The 14,509-nt window shown below is 45.3% G+C and overlaps 1 protein-coding gene across 2 annotated transcripts in view; it reads left to right on the top strand.

The window, feature by feature from the left end:
- The first annotated feature begins 1,778 nt into the window (after positions 1–1,778).
- The window catches only part of LRRK1 (leucine rich repeat kinase 1), a 126,340-nt gene continuing 113,609 nt past the window's right edge, over positions 1,779–14,509 (top strand). Inside the window, exon 1 of one of the 2 annotated variants that reach the window (XM_039235056.1) lies at positions 1,779–1,981. In XM_039235056.1, the coding sequence (XP_039090987.1) occupies positions 1,885–1,981 (97 nt within the window). In that variant the 5' untranslated portion in view covers positions 1,779–1,884. Of the gene's footprint in view, positions 1,982–10,737; positions 10,822–14,509 lie in introns of those variants that run through there. The other variant, XM_039235057.1, reaches the window with a different exon arrangement.

The following is a 14,509-nucleotide window of genomic DNA, read 5'->3' as shown; positions in this document are numbered from 1 at the left end:
ATGGCAGAAAATTTGCTTTCTTGAAATCACACAGCCATCCCGAGAGGTTGCCTGGGTGAGAGGGTGCATGTCTATTTTTAACAGATGGGAAAACAGAGACACACATAAATTTCAGCTTGAGGTCACACTGCTGACATGTGACAGAGACAGTCTGAGCCTTTGACATTCAGACTGAATTTTTTTTTCCATATTGTCTTGGGCATGGTTTACATGACCTTGACTTTTTTTTTTTTACTACACTTTATCATTCTCCTTTTCAGAGGTATCTGTTTCAGAGAATAGTTGCTAATTACTATTACTTATGTAATGGTTCTAGAAGGTTCTGAGCAGGTTCTAGAAGGTGCCCTGAACAGTGTTGGCACTGAGCAAGCTACAGAATAAGGCAGGGAGAGCCCTGGGGCTTTCTCCTCTCAGAGCCTGGAAATTAGGCACCTGGCCCAAGTGGGCTATACTCCTAAAGGCAGCGAGACAGGGAGCTTGGAAAGTCCTGCCCCAGAGAATGTGTCCATGGTAGTACAAGACTCTATATCAACACTAATAGAAACACACACATTTCTTATAGTAATTCCCTTCCCACTGTGCAATTATCCCATGCCAGGCCTGAGCTGGACCTGGGTCTTTCCCTAAGGCAATTCTGGAACTTTAATCATCATAGTAGGATGGGCCCCTGGGTTGGGGACCCCCCACCGCAGGCTCAGTGGGAGCCCAGCATGAGAGAGCCGCACCCTGCCTCGGCGTTTATCACAGTCTTGTTAGTTTTGGGACATAAGTCTTAATCTAACTTAGAGTTAGGGGCCAGGTAATTCTCTGATGTGGGTGGCTGCGCATTGTCATATATTCGGTAATATCCCTGACTTCTACCCACTAGACGCCTGTAGCACCCAGACCCCTAGCTGTGACAATCAACAATGCTACAGACATTGACAAATGTATCCCGGCAGACAAAATGTGTGGGGCACCTTTCTGTTATCCCCCAGGGCTCACATTGACTTGACTTCACACATTGACTTGGCTTCATAACCAGTACCAATGCCTTCCTTCAGGATTGTTGTCTGATTGCCTCTTTGGGATTACGTAATTGCCTCTGGGCTTCTGGAAGAGCCTGTCCTGGGCAAAGGAAAGCCTTCTATTGTGATCAGTTTAAGAGTCGTCTGCCCCACCCCAACTGGAGTGTGAGCCCCTGAAAGCGGAAGGCTCATGTAACTGTATTGATGTCACTGTGCAATTGACAAGAAGTATGTGTTGCTTTAACAATGGCTGAGCCCCTTACCAGTAGGTGTCTGCCATTGTTGGGGTTTCTTAGGACTGTTTTTAAGTAGACATGATCAGTGGGGTGCAATTGGGGTGGGGGGAGCTCATCCTTTTCACTGCTCCCACCTGACTGGGCGTGGCTGGACAGATGGAATGTCAGGAATGTTGCAAAGAAAACTACCCATGCAATGTATAAATAGTAAATGTATTGGGGCGCCTGGGTAGCTCAGTCGGTTAAGCATCGGACTTTGGCTCAGGTCATGATCTTACAGCTCATGAGTTTGAGCTCCGCATGGGGTTCTGTGCTGACAGCTCAGAGCCTGGAGTCTGCTTTGGATTCTGTCTCCCTCTCTGCCCCTCCCCCACTCATGCTCTGTCTCTCTCTGTCTCTCTCTCAGAAATAAATAAACATTAAATGAATTTTTAATAAAATAAATACTAAATGTATGCAAGGGTACAGGAAGGAACTTGACAATTAATAAAGGTTCTGATTTTATATGTTTTTCACCACCAGAATGAGACCGCTTTCTGCTCAGCCATGACGGCGTGTCTGTGCCTCAGTCCACCCTCCCGGCAGCGGTGTGGCGGTGACCCTGGCCGGAACTGACTTGGAGCACAGCCACCCGAGGGTTGATGGCTGGCATGTCTCGGCGACCACCCAGCATGTACTGGTGTGTGGGTCCAGAGGGCTCAGCTGTGTGTCCAGAACGTGCCATGGAGGCCCATCATGGTAAGAGCAGCCCAGTCTCGCATGCTGGGCACAACCCGCCGTTCGTGTCCTGTGGGGAGTCTAGAACCAGGGGTTTTTAACCACAGGCTAAAGTGGAAATCTCATTATAAAACATATCTTGGGATTCTCATGTAAATCCTAAGCATTAAGGGGCTGTGGGCCAAAATGTATTATGGCGTCAAGGATCCTAAGAATCAGGCCACTATTTCATGTTGGTTAAAGGTTTTTTCTCATTATAAAAATAATATATGTTTATTTAAAAAAAGAGAGAGAAGTAGGAAAAAAGATATCGCCCAGAGCCCCACTGCCCTAAACATAAGCACTGCTACTGTCTTGACATGTTCTCTTCCAGTCTGCTTCTCTCTGGGCTTCAGGGATTTTGTTTTCATTTTATAGTATTTTTCCTCCTAACTTTATCAGACTTTATCAGTCACCCAGCTTGTGTGATCTAGTGAAACGTCATCATATGTGGGAACACTGTGTGAAATGAATGACCCAGTCCTTTCTCTCCTATTGGGTCTGTGGGGATATGTAGGTAAGTAGGTTGCTGCTAGTTACTGAATCTTACCGAAAAATCCCCTCCCCCTTTCATACATGGTTTTAAGACTATTTCCATAAAATAGATTTGTAGTGAGATATTAGACTTGAACACTTTTAAGCCTCTTTATACGTATGGCCAGATTTCTACTAGAGTTAGTTACACCACTTTCTAAAAATGTTTAATGTTTATTTATTTATTTATTTTTGGAGAGAGAGAAAGAGAATGTGAGTGGGGGAAGGGCAGAGAGAGAGGGAGACAGGGAATCCCAAGCTGGCACCATGCTGTCAGCACAGAGCCTGATGCAAGGCTCAGTCCTATGGACCATGAGATCATGACCTGTGCTGAAATCAAGAGTCAGACACTCGACTGACTGAGCCATCCAGGCGGCCCTATGTGTTTTATCACTTTTAACACTATTAACACAAGTTAAGAGGATGGCAGTGACACTGTTGTGCTTTTTTAATTCTTTTTTTAAAATTTAATTAAAAATTTTTTTCATTTCCTAATTAGTATTTTTTAAAATTTAAAATTTTTAAAATTAGTATTCAAGCTAGTGAATATATACTTTAAAAATTGTTTTAGGAGTAGAACTCAGTGATTTATCACTTACATATAACACCCAGTGCTCACTCCCAACAAGTGTTCTTCTTAATGCCCATCAACCATTTAGCCCATCCCCCCACCTGAGACCCCCACCCCCGCCCCCAGCAACCCTTAGTTTGTTCTCTGTATTTAAGAGTCTCTTATGGTTTGTCCCCCTTCTGTTTTTATATTATTTTTGCTTCCCTTATGTTCATTTGTTTTGTATCTTAAATTCCACATATGAGTGAAGTCAAATGATATTTGTCTTTCTCTGACTGGCTTATTTTGCCTAGCTTAGTACAGTCTAATTCTATCCATGAAGTCGCAAATCACAAGATTTCATTCTGTTTGACTGCTGAGTAATATTCCATTATGTGTATATACCACATCTTCTTCATCCCTTCATCAGTTGATGGACATTTGGGCTCTTTCCATACTTTGGCTATTGTCAATAGCACTGCTATAAACATTGGGGTGCATGTGCCCCCTTTTAATCAGCACTCCTTTACCCTTTGGATAAATACCTAGTAGTGCAATTTCAGGGTCATAGGGTAATTCTATCTTTAATTTTTTGAGGACCCCCCATGCTGTTTTCCAGAGTGGCCGCACCAGTGTGGAGTCCCATCAGCAGTGCAAAAGGGTTCCTCTTTCTCCACATCTTCGCCAACATCTGTTGTTGCCTGAGTTGTTAATTTTAGCCCTTGTGACAGGTGTGAGGTGCTATCTCATTGTGGTTTTGATTTGTATTTCCCTGATGATGAGTGATGTTGAGCATTTTTTTCATGTGCCTTATGGTTGTCTTTGGAAAAGTGTCTATTAATGTCTTTTGCCCATTTCTTCACTGGATTATTTGTTTTTTGGGTGTTGAGTTTGATAGGTTCTTTATAGATTTTGGATGCTAACCTTTTATCTGATAGGCAGAGACACTCTTGTTAATGATAAATATTTGTTAAGCCCTTAGTACATACCAGGCACTAGATTCAGTGTCTTAAGAAATAATCTTGTTGAATTCTCACAATGACCTATAAAATGGTCTTTTATCCCCATTTTATAACTGAGGAACGTGAGAGTAAAGAGACGTGTAGACATGTGGTGAAGGTCAACAATTTGTAAATGACAGAACTGCTGTTTGAACCCTGTATTAACTCTAGAATTTCTTGCCCTTAAAGTCTAGGCCATTGTGCGGCCCCATAAGTTGGGTTTGGGAGGGCCAGGGTGTTTGTACCCTCCATCAAGTTAGCGATCCAATGTTGTACCTGGCTTAGCAGATATTGTAGTTACTTGAGTGTTTTTCTCCATTGAAAATGCCCAAAAGCTAACTAGGGTGATGTTCCTGGAAGATTTCTTTGTGCATAAATCAAATTATGAAATGGGAAAAGAATTTCTTTCTTGACATTGCCCAGCACTAAATGTTCCCAGAATGTTTGCTTGCATCTTTTGAAAAGTTATTTCTCTCTTAACAACGTATGTCTTTTTTTTTTTTTTTTTTGGCTGCTTGTTAGAAAGACCTTACTTTATTAGCATGAGATCAAGGTGACCTGTGGCAGAACATGATACCTGATTTTAGGGTAGCACCTCTACTTTCCAGCTCCATTATCCCACCTGTCTCTCCTCTTTGCAGTCCTGAGGAATGAGGGTAGGGGCAGGGACATTGGGGTTTACTGGGTGGGTGACTGTGTCATCTGAAAAACCCCTAGAGGGGATCTGCCCAGTCCCCTTCCTGGTCAAGAGTTGATGACCTAAATGAGCAGGTCTCTACCCTCACCCTCAGAAACACTGGGAGGTCTAAACTACCATTGGCGAGGCACCCTCCCCTCCCCCAGGCATGAGCGTGTAAGAAAAGTGTTCTACTCCCTTCCCATGATTCTAATGTGCAGCTGGAACTGAGAATCTGTGGGTATAAATGGTTTGGGTCCCATAGAGCAGCACTTCCCAAATTGTAGTATATGCTTGAGTCCCCTGGCGATCTTGGTGACACATGCAGATTCTCATTGGGTAGGTGTGGGGGCACCCAGAGTCTGTGTTTCTAATAGGCTCCCAGGCCATACCGATGTTTTGGTCTACTCACAGAGTTGTAAGGCTGAGATGATGCTTTCTGAGGTGTGAGGGATCCCCACTGATTCTTACAGATCCTAGGGACCTGGGCCAATGGACCCTCAACAGATGTGGATCCAGCCCTGCCTCCAGGCCTGAGATAGGACAGGTAACCAGAAAACTTCCATGTGCACTGAAACTTCCCAGTCCCCACTGTTTCTTACCTTCGAGGTCTGTCTGGACTTTACCCTTCTCCCATAGAAGGGTTCCCCACTCGTTTGGGAAAAGCAGGCTCAGGAAAATCTTTTCTGCTGCTGGTGCCTCTTTCCCCAATGGAACCTGAGAACTGGCCACCACCCTGCTCTGAACGAACCACAGGCCACACACAAGGGTACAGAAGCCTGTGGGAGTCATGCAGCCCCCACTGGACACTGTTCTAGGTGCTGGGGGTTGGAGGGAGAGGCCCCACAGGGGAGGTGATGTCTTGTGAATCCCTTGTGAGGACAAAACACATAAACCATAGAATTAAAGAAGATAAGAGGAACCCGGCCTGCAATGCGTAGGACCATTCTGTCCTGTGGCTCAGCATTATGGCAACTGTATTCTCTGTTAGGGAATTATCATGGTAATTGAATTCTCCTATGGACCCCATGAAGAAGTGCAAATTTATGCCCAAACTCCCAGGTGGAAAGTACCACAGGTGGCTGCAGAGGGGCTGAGGGTGGGAGTCCCGCTCTGGGACCCTCAGGGATGAATATAGGCACTCCCTTCCTGCTGGCAGTGGGCTACTTACATGGCAGCCAGATGTCAGGCCCCTTGTGGCCTCCTGCAGCTGACATTGAGGTCCCGTGAGAGCAGTGGAAGAATGAGGGCAGAGGAGGACCCCTCTCCCACTCCTTGCCTGTCTCCTCCACAGAACAGCATCACCATGGGGGCTTCCACAAGACCCCGCAGGCACTAGGAATGTTAAATCTGTTACCTGTGGCTCTGATGTTAAATCTATTTACAGTGGAGGCCCTGCTAACTGCATGTTCACTACAGTGATAAGTACTTCCGTGACTGTCTTGTTTAGAACCCCACAGGTTTCTTATGACTATGTTTCTTCTTCTTCTTCTTCTTCTTTTTTTTAAAGTTTATTCATTTATTTTGAGAGAGAGAGAGCACGCACACAAGCAAGGGAGAGGCAGAGGGAGAGAGAGAATCTCAAGCAGGCTCTGCCCTGTCGGCGCAGAGCCTGACATGGGGCTCAATCTTATGGACTGTGAGATCATGTCCTGAGCTGAGATCAAGAGTCGGACACTTAAGCAACCAACACTTAACCAGCCAACTTAAGCCACCCCTGTGCCCCATGACTGTGTTCCCTTTCTCTTCACTGAGAGGGAAGGAGTGGGCAGACACTTCCGAGGTTCACACAATGTCGGCTGGGGGGCTTAAGAGTCTGCCTGTGGGGTTAATCAGAGCTGCATTCAGTTCTTAGTGCTGGGGACCTCTGCTGAGTGTCTTAACATCTCTGAACACTGATTCAGAAAGACACAGGATCCCAGTGGGATGCACCAATGACAGTTTATGTTTGGCCTCCACGCCAGCAGGTGCCTGGGGGGGTCTGTTGCACACTACTGTCTTGAGCTCTGCTCCACATGACTCCTGTTCATCTGAGCTCAGGGGACATCCTTCCCTGGCCAATGGCAGAGATGCAAGGGGAGAAAGCAGACACATGCCAGGTCTCTTAAGGCCTAGGCTCAGAACAGCATGCCATTGCCCTTGGCCAGAGCATGTCATGTGGGAGAGCCCAAATCAAGCGCTCCATCTGTGAGGATGCTGCGACCAGGCTGCGGGTGCAGACAGAGGTGAAGAGTTGGTGCCTGCCATTCCATATGCTGTGATGGGAGTTGATGGGCTTCAGTCCTTTGAAAAATCAAATGTATCTTATGTATATATTCTTATTTATTTATTTAAATCACGAGCAGAGTGTTTTCCTCCCCCGAACTCCTACCTGGAGCCTATGTAACAGCTAACAGTAGAATTGCTTTGATGGGCAGTAGTGAGGGGAGGGCCTGGTGAATCCCACCTGCTGGCCTTCACTTTGACCCCAAAGCTCTTCAGGCCCAATTTAAAATAATTGCATGTTGGATTTGATTTTCACAAAATGCAAATACACACACCACGACCACAGCCTGAGGGCAGGTGACACTCAAAGGGTAGCACAGTCACATGGAGATTACAGCCACTGCTCTGTGCTCATCTGCAGGGTTTAAGTTTTCTACACTGAGCGTGTGTTCCTTTTTCTGTTTTTTATGTTTTGTTTTTGGTTTTTTGTGGGGTTGTTTTTTTTTTTTTGCATTACGTTTGCAACCAGATGAATAACACTGCAATTTATTTTTAAAAGTGTTGACTATTTAAATACCAATGTGTTGTGCTTAGGATCTAACTGGCACACCTCGCTGCTCAATTTTAAGGTCAAATCTGCTTCAGCTGGCCTCCTGCCTCCCACCCACCACTTCAATGCACCCAAGGACAATTGCCAGAAAGCAAACCAATGAGACTCCAATTATAGTCAATGTAGGAGCAGCGCGCTCTCACTACCGAAGCTCTCTCTTTTACAAATTCGTGGAAGAGGGGCTCCTGGGTGGTTCAGTCAGTTAAGCATCCCATTCTTGATTTTGGCTCAGGTCCTGATCTCACGCTTCATGAGTTTGAGCCCTGCATCAGGTTCTGTGCCAACAGTGCATAGCCTGCTTAGGATTCTCTCTCTCTCCCTTTCTCTCCGCCCCCCCGCCTCCAAAAGAAGTAAATTAAAAAAAAATGCTTGGAAGACAACATGCTTTGGACATGATAAAGTTATTCTGATGCCTTCAAACATAGTTTAGAAAAAGATCCAAACAATAATGAAAACCAGGAAAGAACTCCTATTTTCTTTTGGGCTTGGGGTGATGAGGCATATTGTGTGCGTTTACAGATGTGTACGAGGTATGTTTTTCACACCCTTACCTGTTTTGGTTGTGCACCTCACCTTGTGCCTGTTGAGAACAGCTAGCACTTCCAAGAGCCAGGAAGGTATGTGCACTTCACCAGTTGCTGAGTGGTCCCAGGGGCTTCTGTGTGTGCCTGTCCTGTATTTGTGCAGCACAGCTGTGTCCCAGGAAGGCATGTTGCAAGCTTCTTAGCGCTGTCAGCAGTCAGCTCGCCTGCAGTACGAGAGGCACATTTAGAAAGTGTGGAGGAGCCTGTTGTTTAACATAGTGCTGGAAGTCCTAGCATCAGCCATCAGACAACAAAAGGAAATCAAAGGCATCAGAATTGGCAAAGAGGAAGTCAAACTTTCACTCTTCGCAGATGACATGATACTCTACATAGAAAACCCGACAGACTCCACCAGAAGCCTACTAGAACTGATCCAAGAATTCAGCCAAGTTGCAGGGTACAAAATCAACGTACAGAAATCGGTTGCATTTTTATACACCAATAATGAAGCAACAGAAAGAGAAATCAAGAAACTGATCCCATTCACAATTGCACAAAAAACCATAAAATACCTCGGAATAAACCTAACCAAGGATACAAGAGATCTGTATGATGAAAACTATAGAAAACTTATGAAGGAAATTGAAGAAGACACAAAGAAATGGAAAAACATTCCATGCTCATGGATAGGAAGAATAAATATAGTTAAGATGTCATTACTACCTAAAGCACTCTACACATTCAATGCAATTCCAATCAAAATTGTACCAGCATACTTCTCAAAACTAGAACAAACTATCCAAAAATTTGTATGGAACCACAAAAGACCCCGAATAGCCAAAGTAATCCTGAAAAATAAAACCAAAACGGGAGGTATCACCATCCCAGACTTCAGCCTCTACTACAAAGCTGTCATCCTCAAGACAGTATGGTATTGGCACAAAAACAGACACATAGACCAATGGAACAGAATTGAGAACTCAGAAGTGGACCCAAAAATATACAGCCAACTGATCTTTGACAAAGCAGGAAAGAATATTCAATGGAAAAAAGACAGCCTTTTTAACAGATGGTGTTGGGAGAACTGGACAGCAACATGCAGAAGAATGAAACTAGATCATTTTCTCACACCATGCACAAAAATCAACTCAAAATGGATAAAGGACCTGAACGTGAGACAGGAAACTATCAACACCCTAGAGGAGAAAGCAGGAAACAACCTCCTTGACCTCCACCGCAGCAACTTCTTACTTGACACATCCCCAAAAGCAAGGGAATCGAGAGCAAAAATAAACTGTTGGGACCTCATAAAGATTAAAAGCTTCTGCACAGCCAAGGAAACAACCCAGAAAATTAATAGGCAACCAACGGAATGGGAAAAGATAGTTGCAAATGACATATCAGATAAAGGGTTAATATCCAGAATCTATAAGGAACTCACCAAACTACACGCCCGAAAAACAAACAACCCAGTGAAGAAATGGGCAGAAGACATGAACAGACACTTCTCCAAAGAGGACATCCAGATGGCCAACAGACACATGAAACGATGCTCAGCATCCCTCCTCATCAGGGAAATACAAATCAAAACCACACTGAGATACCACCTCACGCCAGTCAGAGTGGCTAAAATGAGCAAATCAGAGAACTCTAGATGCTGGCGAGGATGTGGAGAAACGGGCACCCTCCTACACTGTTGGTGGGAATGTAAACTGGTACAGCCCCTCTGGAAAACAGTGTGGAGGTTCCTCAGGAAACTAACAATAGAACTCCCTTATGACCCAGCAATAGCACTGCTAGGAATTTACCCAAGGGATACAGAAATGCTGAGGCATAGGAGCACATGTACCCCAATGTTCATAGCAGCACTCTCCACAATAGCTAAAACATGGAAAGAGCCTAAGTGTCCATCAACAGATGAATGGATCAAGAAGATGTGGTTTATCTATACCATGGAATACTACATGGCAATGAGAAACAATGAAATCTGGCCATGTGTAGCAACATGGATGGACCTTGAGGGTGTTATGCTGAGCGAAATAAGTCAGGCAGAGAAGGACAAATATCATATGTTTGCACGTATAGGAGGATTAGGAGGAACTTGACGGAGGAACAAGCGGGAGAAGAAGGGCGGAAATGGTGGGGGAAAGGGAGAGAGGCAAACCATGAGAGACTCTTGAATGCTGACAAAAACTGAGGACTGATGGATGTGGGGGTGAGGGGGCGATGGGCATGGAGGAGGGCACTTTGGGGATGAGCACTGAGTGTTATGTAGAAACTAATTTGACAATAAACTATTTGTAAAAAAAAAGAAAGAAAGTGTGGAGGAGCATAGAGTGTGTACTCATAGATCGAGGGTCAGTGAGATACTGAGCCGAGGCTGTGGGGCGATCTATGAACAAACACATCATTACACATTCTTCCAAGGCTGACACCAGTCAGAGTGGAAAAACCTGTCTTGCCAGCTGAGGTGAGTCTCCCTGGAAAGTTGAGAGGTGAACAAATTTCTAGAGAATTCAGGCTACGAACGCTTGGTAAGCCTGTTCTGGATCATGGAGGGTGAGCAGGGCTTGGGCAGACGTCTCTGGCAGTGGCTCACATATCCCACCGCTCTGTGAGCAGTTCTGACTTCAGCTGCCTGCCTCTCAGAGCACTGTCTTCCGCTGAACCAGCATGGACCAAAGGAAGAGAACGAACATTCCAGAAGCTCTTCAAATCCCAGGTTTTTACATAGCTACTTTCAGCATCCTTCTCTTTTTCTTTTGCCTTTTTCAAATCTGTATTAAAAATAGCTTCCTAGGAGCCAAGGGGTTTGCTCAAGTAGGCGCTCTCTTCTTGCCTTCCAGAAATAGAACAAGGAAATGGGCTGAAATAGGAAGTGCGGCTCCGGTGGTAGTGAGCTTTCTTGATGGGCCTCTGGAAGGGATCCTACAGGGGACAGGTCCACACTGATGCGTGCCTTCCAGAACGGAACTGCCGGCCCGAGTTCCTGGAGGCGGAGTCCTGCTCGTGTGTGCGGGGCTGCGTGCACACCATGGAAGCGAGGAGGGTGGACGGGGCTTTGCTGGGAAGGTGACTAAGGTCCAGGGGATGTCCCAACCTCAGCCTGGCCTCAGGGGCAGCATTGGGCCTCCCGGGGACCATAGCCAGTATCCAGTAAGGAATCCCTTACTGAGTGAGGCGAAGGGAAGGGAGGCCAAGCCATAGCCCTGGGGGTGGGACAAAGGGCTATGGGCATCCATCCAGGCAGGAAGCAGTTAAAACAGCTGTGCTTCATGCTCTGGGTTTGACGGGGTTTTTAACATTAACCTCAGTCTGTCACTTATGTCTTCTGAGTATTTGTTCAGAATACACTTGCTTACCTCTAGCAATGGGAAACTGACCACCTCTCAAATAATGCCAGCCTTTCTGTGGGCAACTCTTCGGAAGTTTATGGGAGGCAGGGGTGGTCCTGCCTTCATTGGACCCCACAGCCTTCAACTTGGTTATCACCGGGGTTTTGGTCCTTGGTCTGTGCACTGACATTAGGCCATGGCCACCTGAGCCCAAGGAAAGACCTGCCTCCCACCCATTCCCTCCATCTTGCCATGGGTGGCTCTTGGGAGCACCCATTCTAGGTGCAAGAGCCTAAAGGTCACCCAGAGCCTCAGCCCCTTCCCACTGCCCACCTTCCCTTACCCGTCAATGGCCCTTACTCAGCTCTCTTTATGAGGAATGGGCAGGGAGGTCCCACCTGATAGCTTCTATGCTCCCTGGGGACCAGCCAAGACCTGCCTACGATGCCAGTGGCCAAGAGAGGGGATTTTTTTTGTTTTTTTGTTTTTTTTTTCCTGAGCCCTGCACCCGGGCCCCCATGGAGTCATCAGTGGCCTGTGAGCAGGAAAGTGCTGTGTAGACCTTGCCCGGTCCCAGTACAGAGGAACAAGGATTTTTCTTCCACCTGTCTGGTTTCCTGGTCCACCTGGGTCAGACCTTGAAGCAGCCATAATTAGGGATTTTTATGAAGTTCTTTAGTTCTCTGACAATGGACTCCTCCCTCTGCAATAACATATAAGTCCAAACTTTAGTGTATGGATTTTACACACATTTTCAGGAACCCTGATGGATGAAAATAGGGGCTTCTGATATCAGAAGTCCTTGACCATCCTGGCCTCCCTTATTTTTAGTTTGTCCAGATCCCACTTAAACATCTTGTTATTTATTGGCATTCATCATGAAGAGAGAAGAAAAAGAAAAGAAACCAGAAACATGAATCTCAAGCATCCTGAGCTCATAACCTAATGTTATAGAAGAAATCATACAGTAGTTGGGGCGCCTGGGTGGCTCCGTCAGTGAAGCATCTGACTTTTGGTTTCGGCTCAGGTCATGATCTCATGATTTGTGAGTTCGAGCCTCATGCAGCCTGGAGCCTTCTTGGGATTTTCTCTCCCCCTCTCTCTCTCTTCCCCTCCTTCACTCGCTTTCTCTGTCACTCTCTCAAAATAAATAAATAATACTTAAAAAAAGAATTTATATAAAAAAAGAAATCACATTTGTTAGAAATTAAATTTTCAACTGTAAATAACTTTTTAGGATTATACTTCATTTTGCTCATTCTTACTGGGGTTGTGCTCACAGCTTTTATCCCATCTGCCGCCATCCAACATCCAGTGGCCAGGACACATCACTTGGTGTTGGTTTAAAGTTGTCTGCCTGGTTGTTTCAAGAGAACCAAGAACAATACTAACTTAATTTTGGCATCTTGAATTTATCAGAGACTTAGAAATATTTAGATGTATTGAAAAATTGTAGTGCATTATTTTGAATACAGAACCATGTGATAGGGGTCCTGGGTGGCTTAGTCCGTTAACTATCTGACTTTTGATTTCAGTTCACACCTTGATCTCATAGTTCGTGAGTTCAAGCTCCACGTCAGGTTCTATACTGACAGTGTGGAGGCTGCTTGGGATTCTCTATCTTTCCCTCTTTCTCTGCCTCTTCCCTCTTCACTCTCTCTCTCACAAAACAAGTACATTAAAAAAAATAAAAGAACCAATGTGATGATGTAAATTTGAGATTGGAATTTGAAAATAAAAGGACAAGTATTGACACTTGAAAATTCCTTTTAGTAGCTTCCTTTGGACTCCGGATGAGTACTTAGACACTGGCAGGTGATCACAGGTGGCTTCCTGCAGAGGAAGGCCAGGACAGGTTCCTCAGACCATTGCTACCTCAGCCTGGCAGTCAAGATCAAAAGGCTCCAGTAGGCAGTTGCCCATGTCTTCGTACAGGCATCACCAGCACCTCTGGGTTCAAAAGCAAAAAGCAAGCAGAGAGCCCTTGACCCACAGTGGGAAGGAAGCACCCCAAAGTTAAGAAAAAGGCTTTTGTGTACAATCACACACATTTCTCATAGAATATTCATATGATATAGATAAAGCCATTGTACTTTTTGACTCCTTTTCCATATTTTCCAAGTGGTCACTGTTAGCTGAGTGTGTTTCTTTCCCAACCTCTCCCACACTTATACACAAGCATGTACACACACACTCAGTTCTTTTGTATGTGTTTCTGGCTTTACATGAATGATATTCAATTGTACATGTGTTGTGCGATGTTTCTTCCTTGAGTTGTCTTGAAGCCTTTTTCACGTGCACCGAATTCGGTAGCATGACTAGAATAACCTTGATGTAATCAGTCTTCCTTTAAAGTGTCCTTAGATTATTTCTGCATTTTGCTTGTTATCCTAAGAGTTGATTATTACTGCCTGTGACCCAGCAGAATTGCAGGATCAAAGAATAAGCGCATTAAAAAATTGTTGAAGTAATACACACCCCTGGGTAAAGAAGCAAGTGACACAGAACAGACGTTAAGGCAAAGTGCCAGTGTCAACCCCCAGAAGGGTTTCTATTTCCTGTTTCTAATTCCAGTTCTCTAGGTCCTCACCATTTCTCTCCATAGGGAATATGCCTGCACATCTGCCCCATCGGCTGAGCCAGTGTCCGTGGCTGCCTGTGGTGATAAACGATTGCCTTCACTTTTGTGCCACATCTCGCAGCTGCTCCATCCATACTGAATTCTATCAGTGTTGACTCATCTTTGGGTTGCATTCGTGGTGTTCAATGATATGTTCCCATCACTGTGACTTAGCCTGGGGACTCAGTGTCATCCTTGTCTGGTGGGGCCCAAGGGGTGAGCACCTGTTCCCTTCTTTCTACCTCCATTCCCCATTTCTGACTCCTACTCAGAAGTGTTTGGCCGCTTATTTATTTAACACGCATTATCCAGAAGACTCCTAGCACAGGCTTGCACCAGCGCATGTGAACGACTGGACATTCCTGGAAGCAAGTTCACTTTGCCCTTCCTGGGTCCCAGCTGGAAATTGTCTGCCTTCAGAACTTGGAAGAGCCTGCTCTATTGTCCTCTAAAGG

This window comes from Hyaena hyaena, unplaced genomic scaffold (genome assembly GCF_003009895.1).
Source record: "Hyaena hyaena isolate Hyena2069 unplaced genomic scaffold, ASM300989v1 scaffold_95, whole genome shotgun sequence".
Lineage (NCBI taxonomy): Eukaryota > Metazoa > Chordata > Mammalia > Carnivora > Hyaenidae > Hyaena > Hyaena hyaena.
The sequence above is the reverse complement of the archived record's forward strand: the minus strand, read 5'-3'. Positions and strand labels throughout refer to the sequence as shown.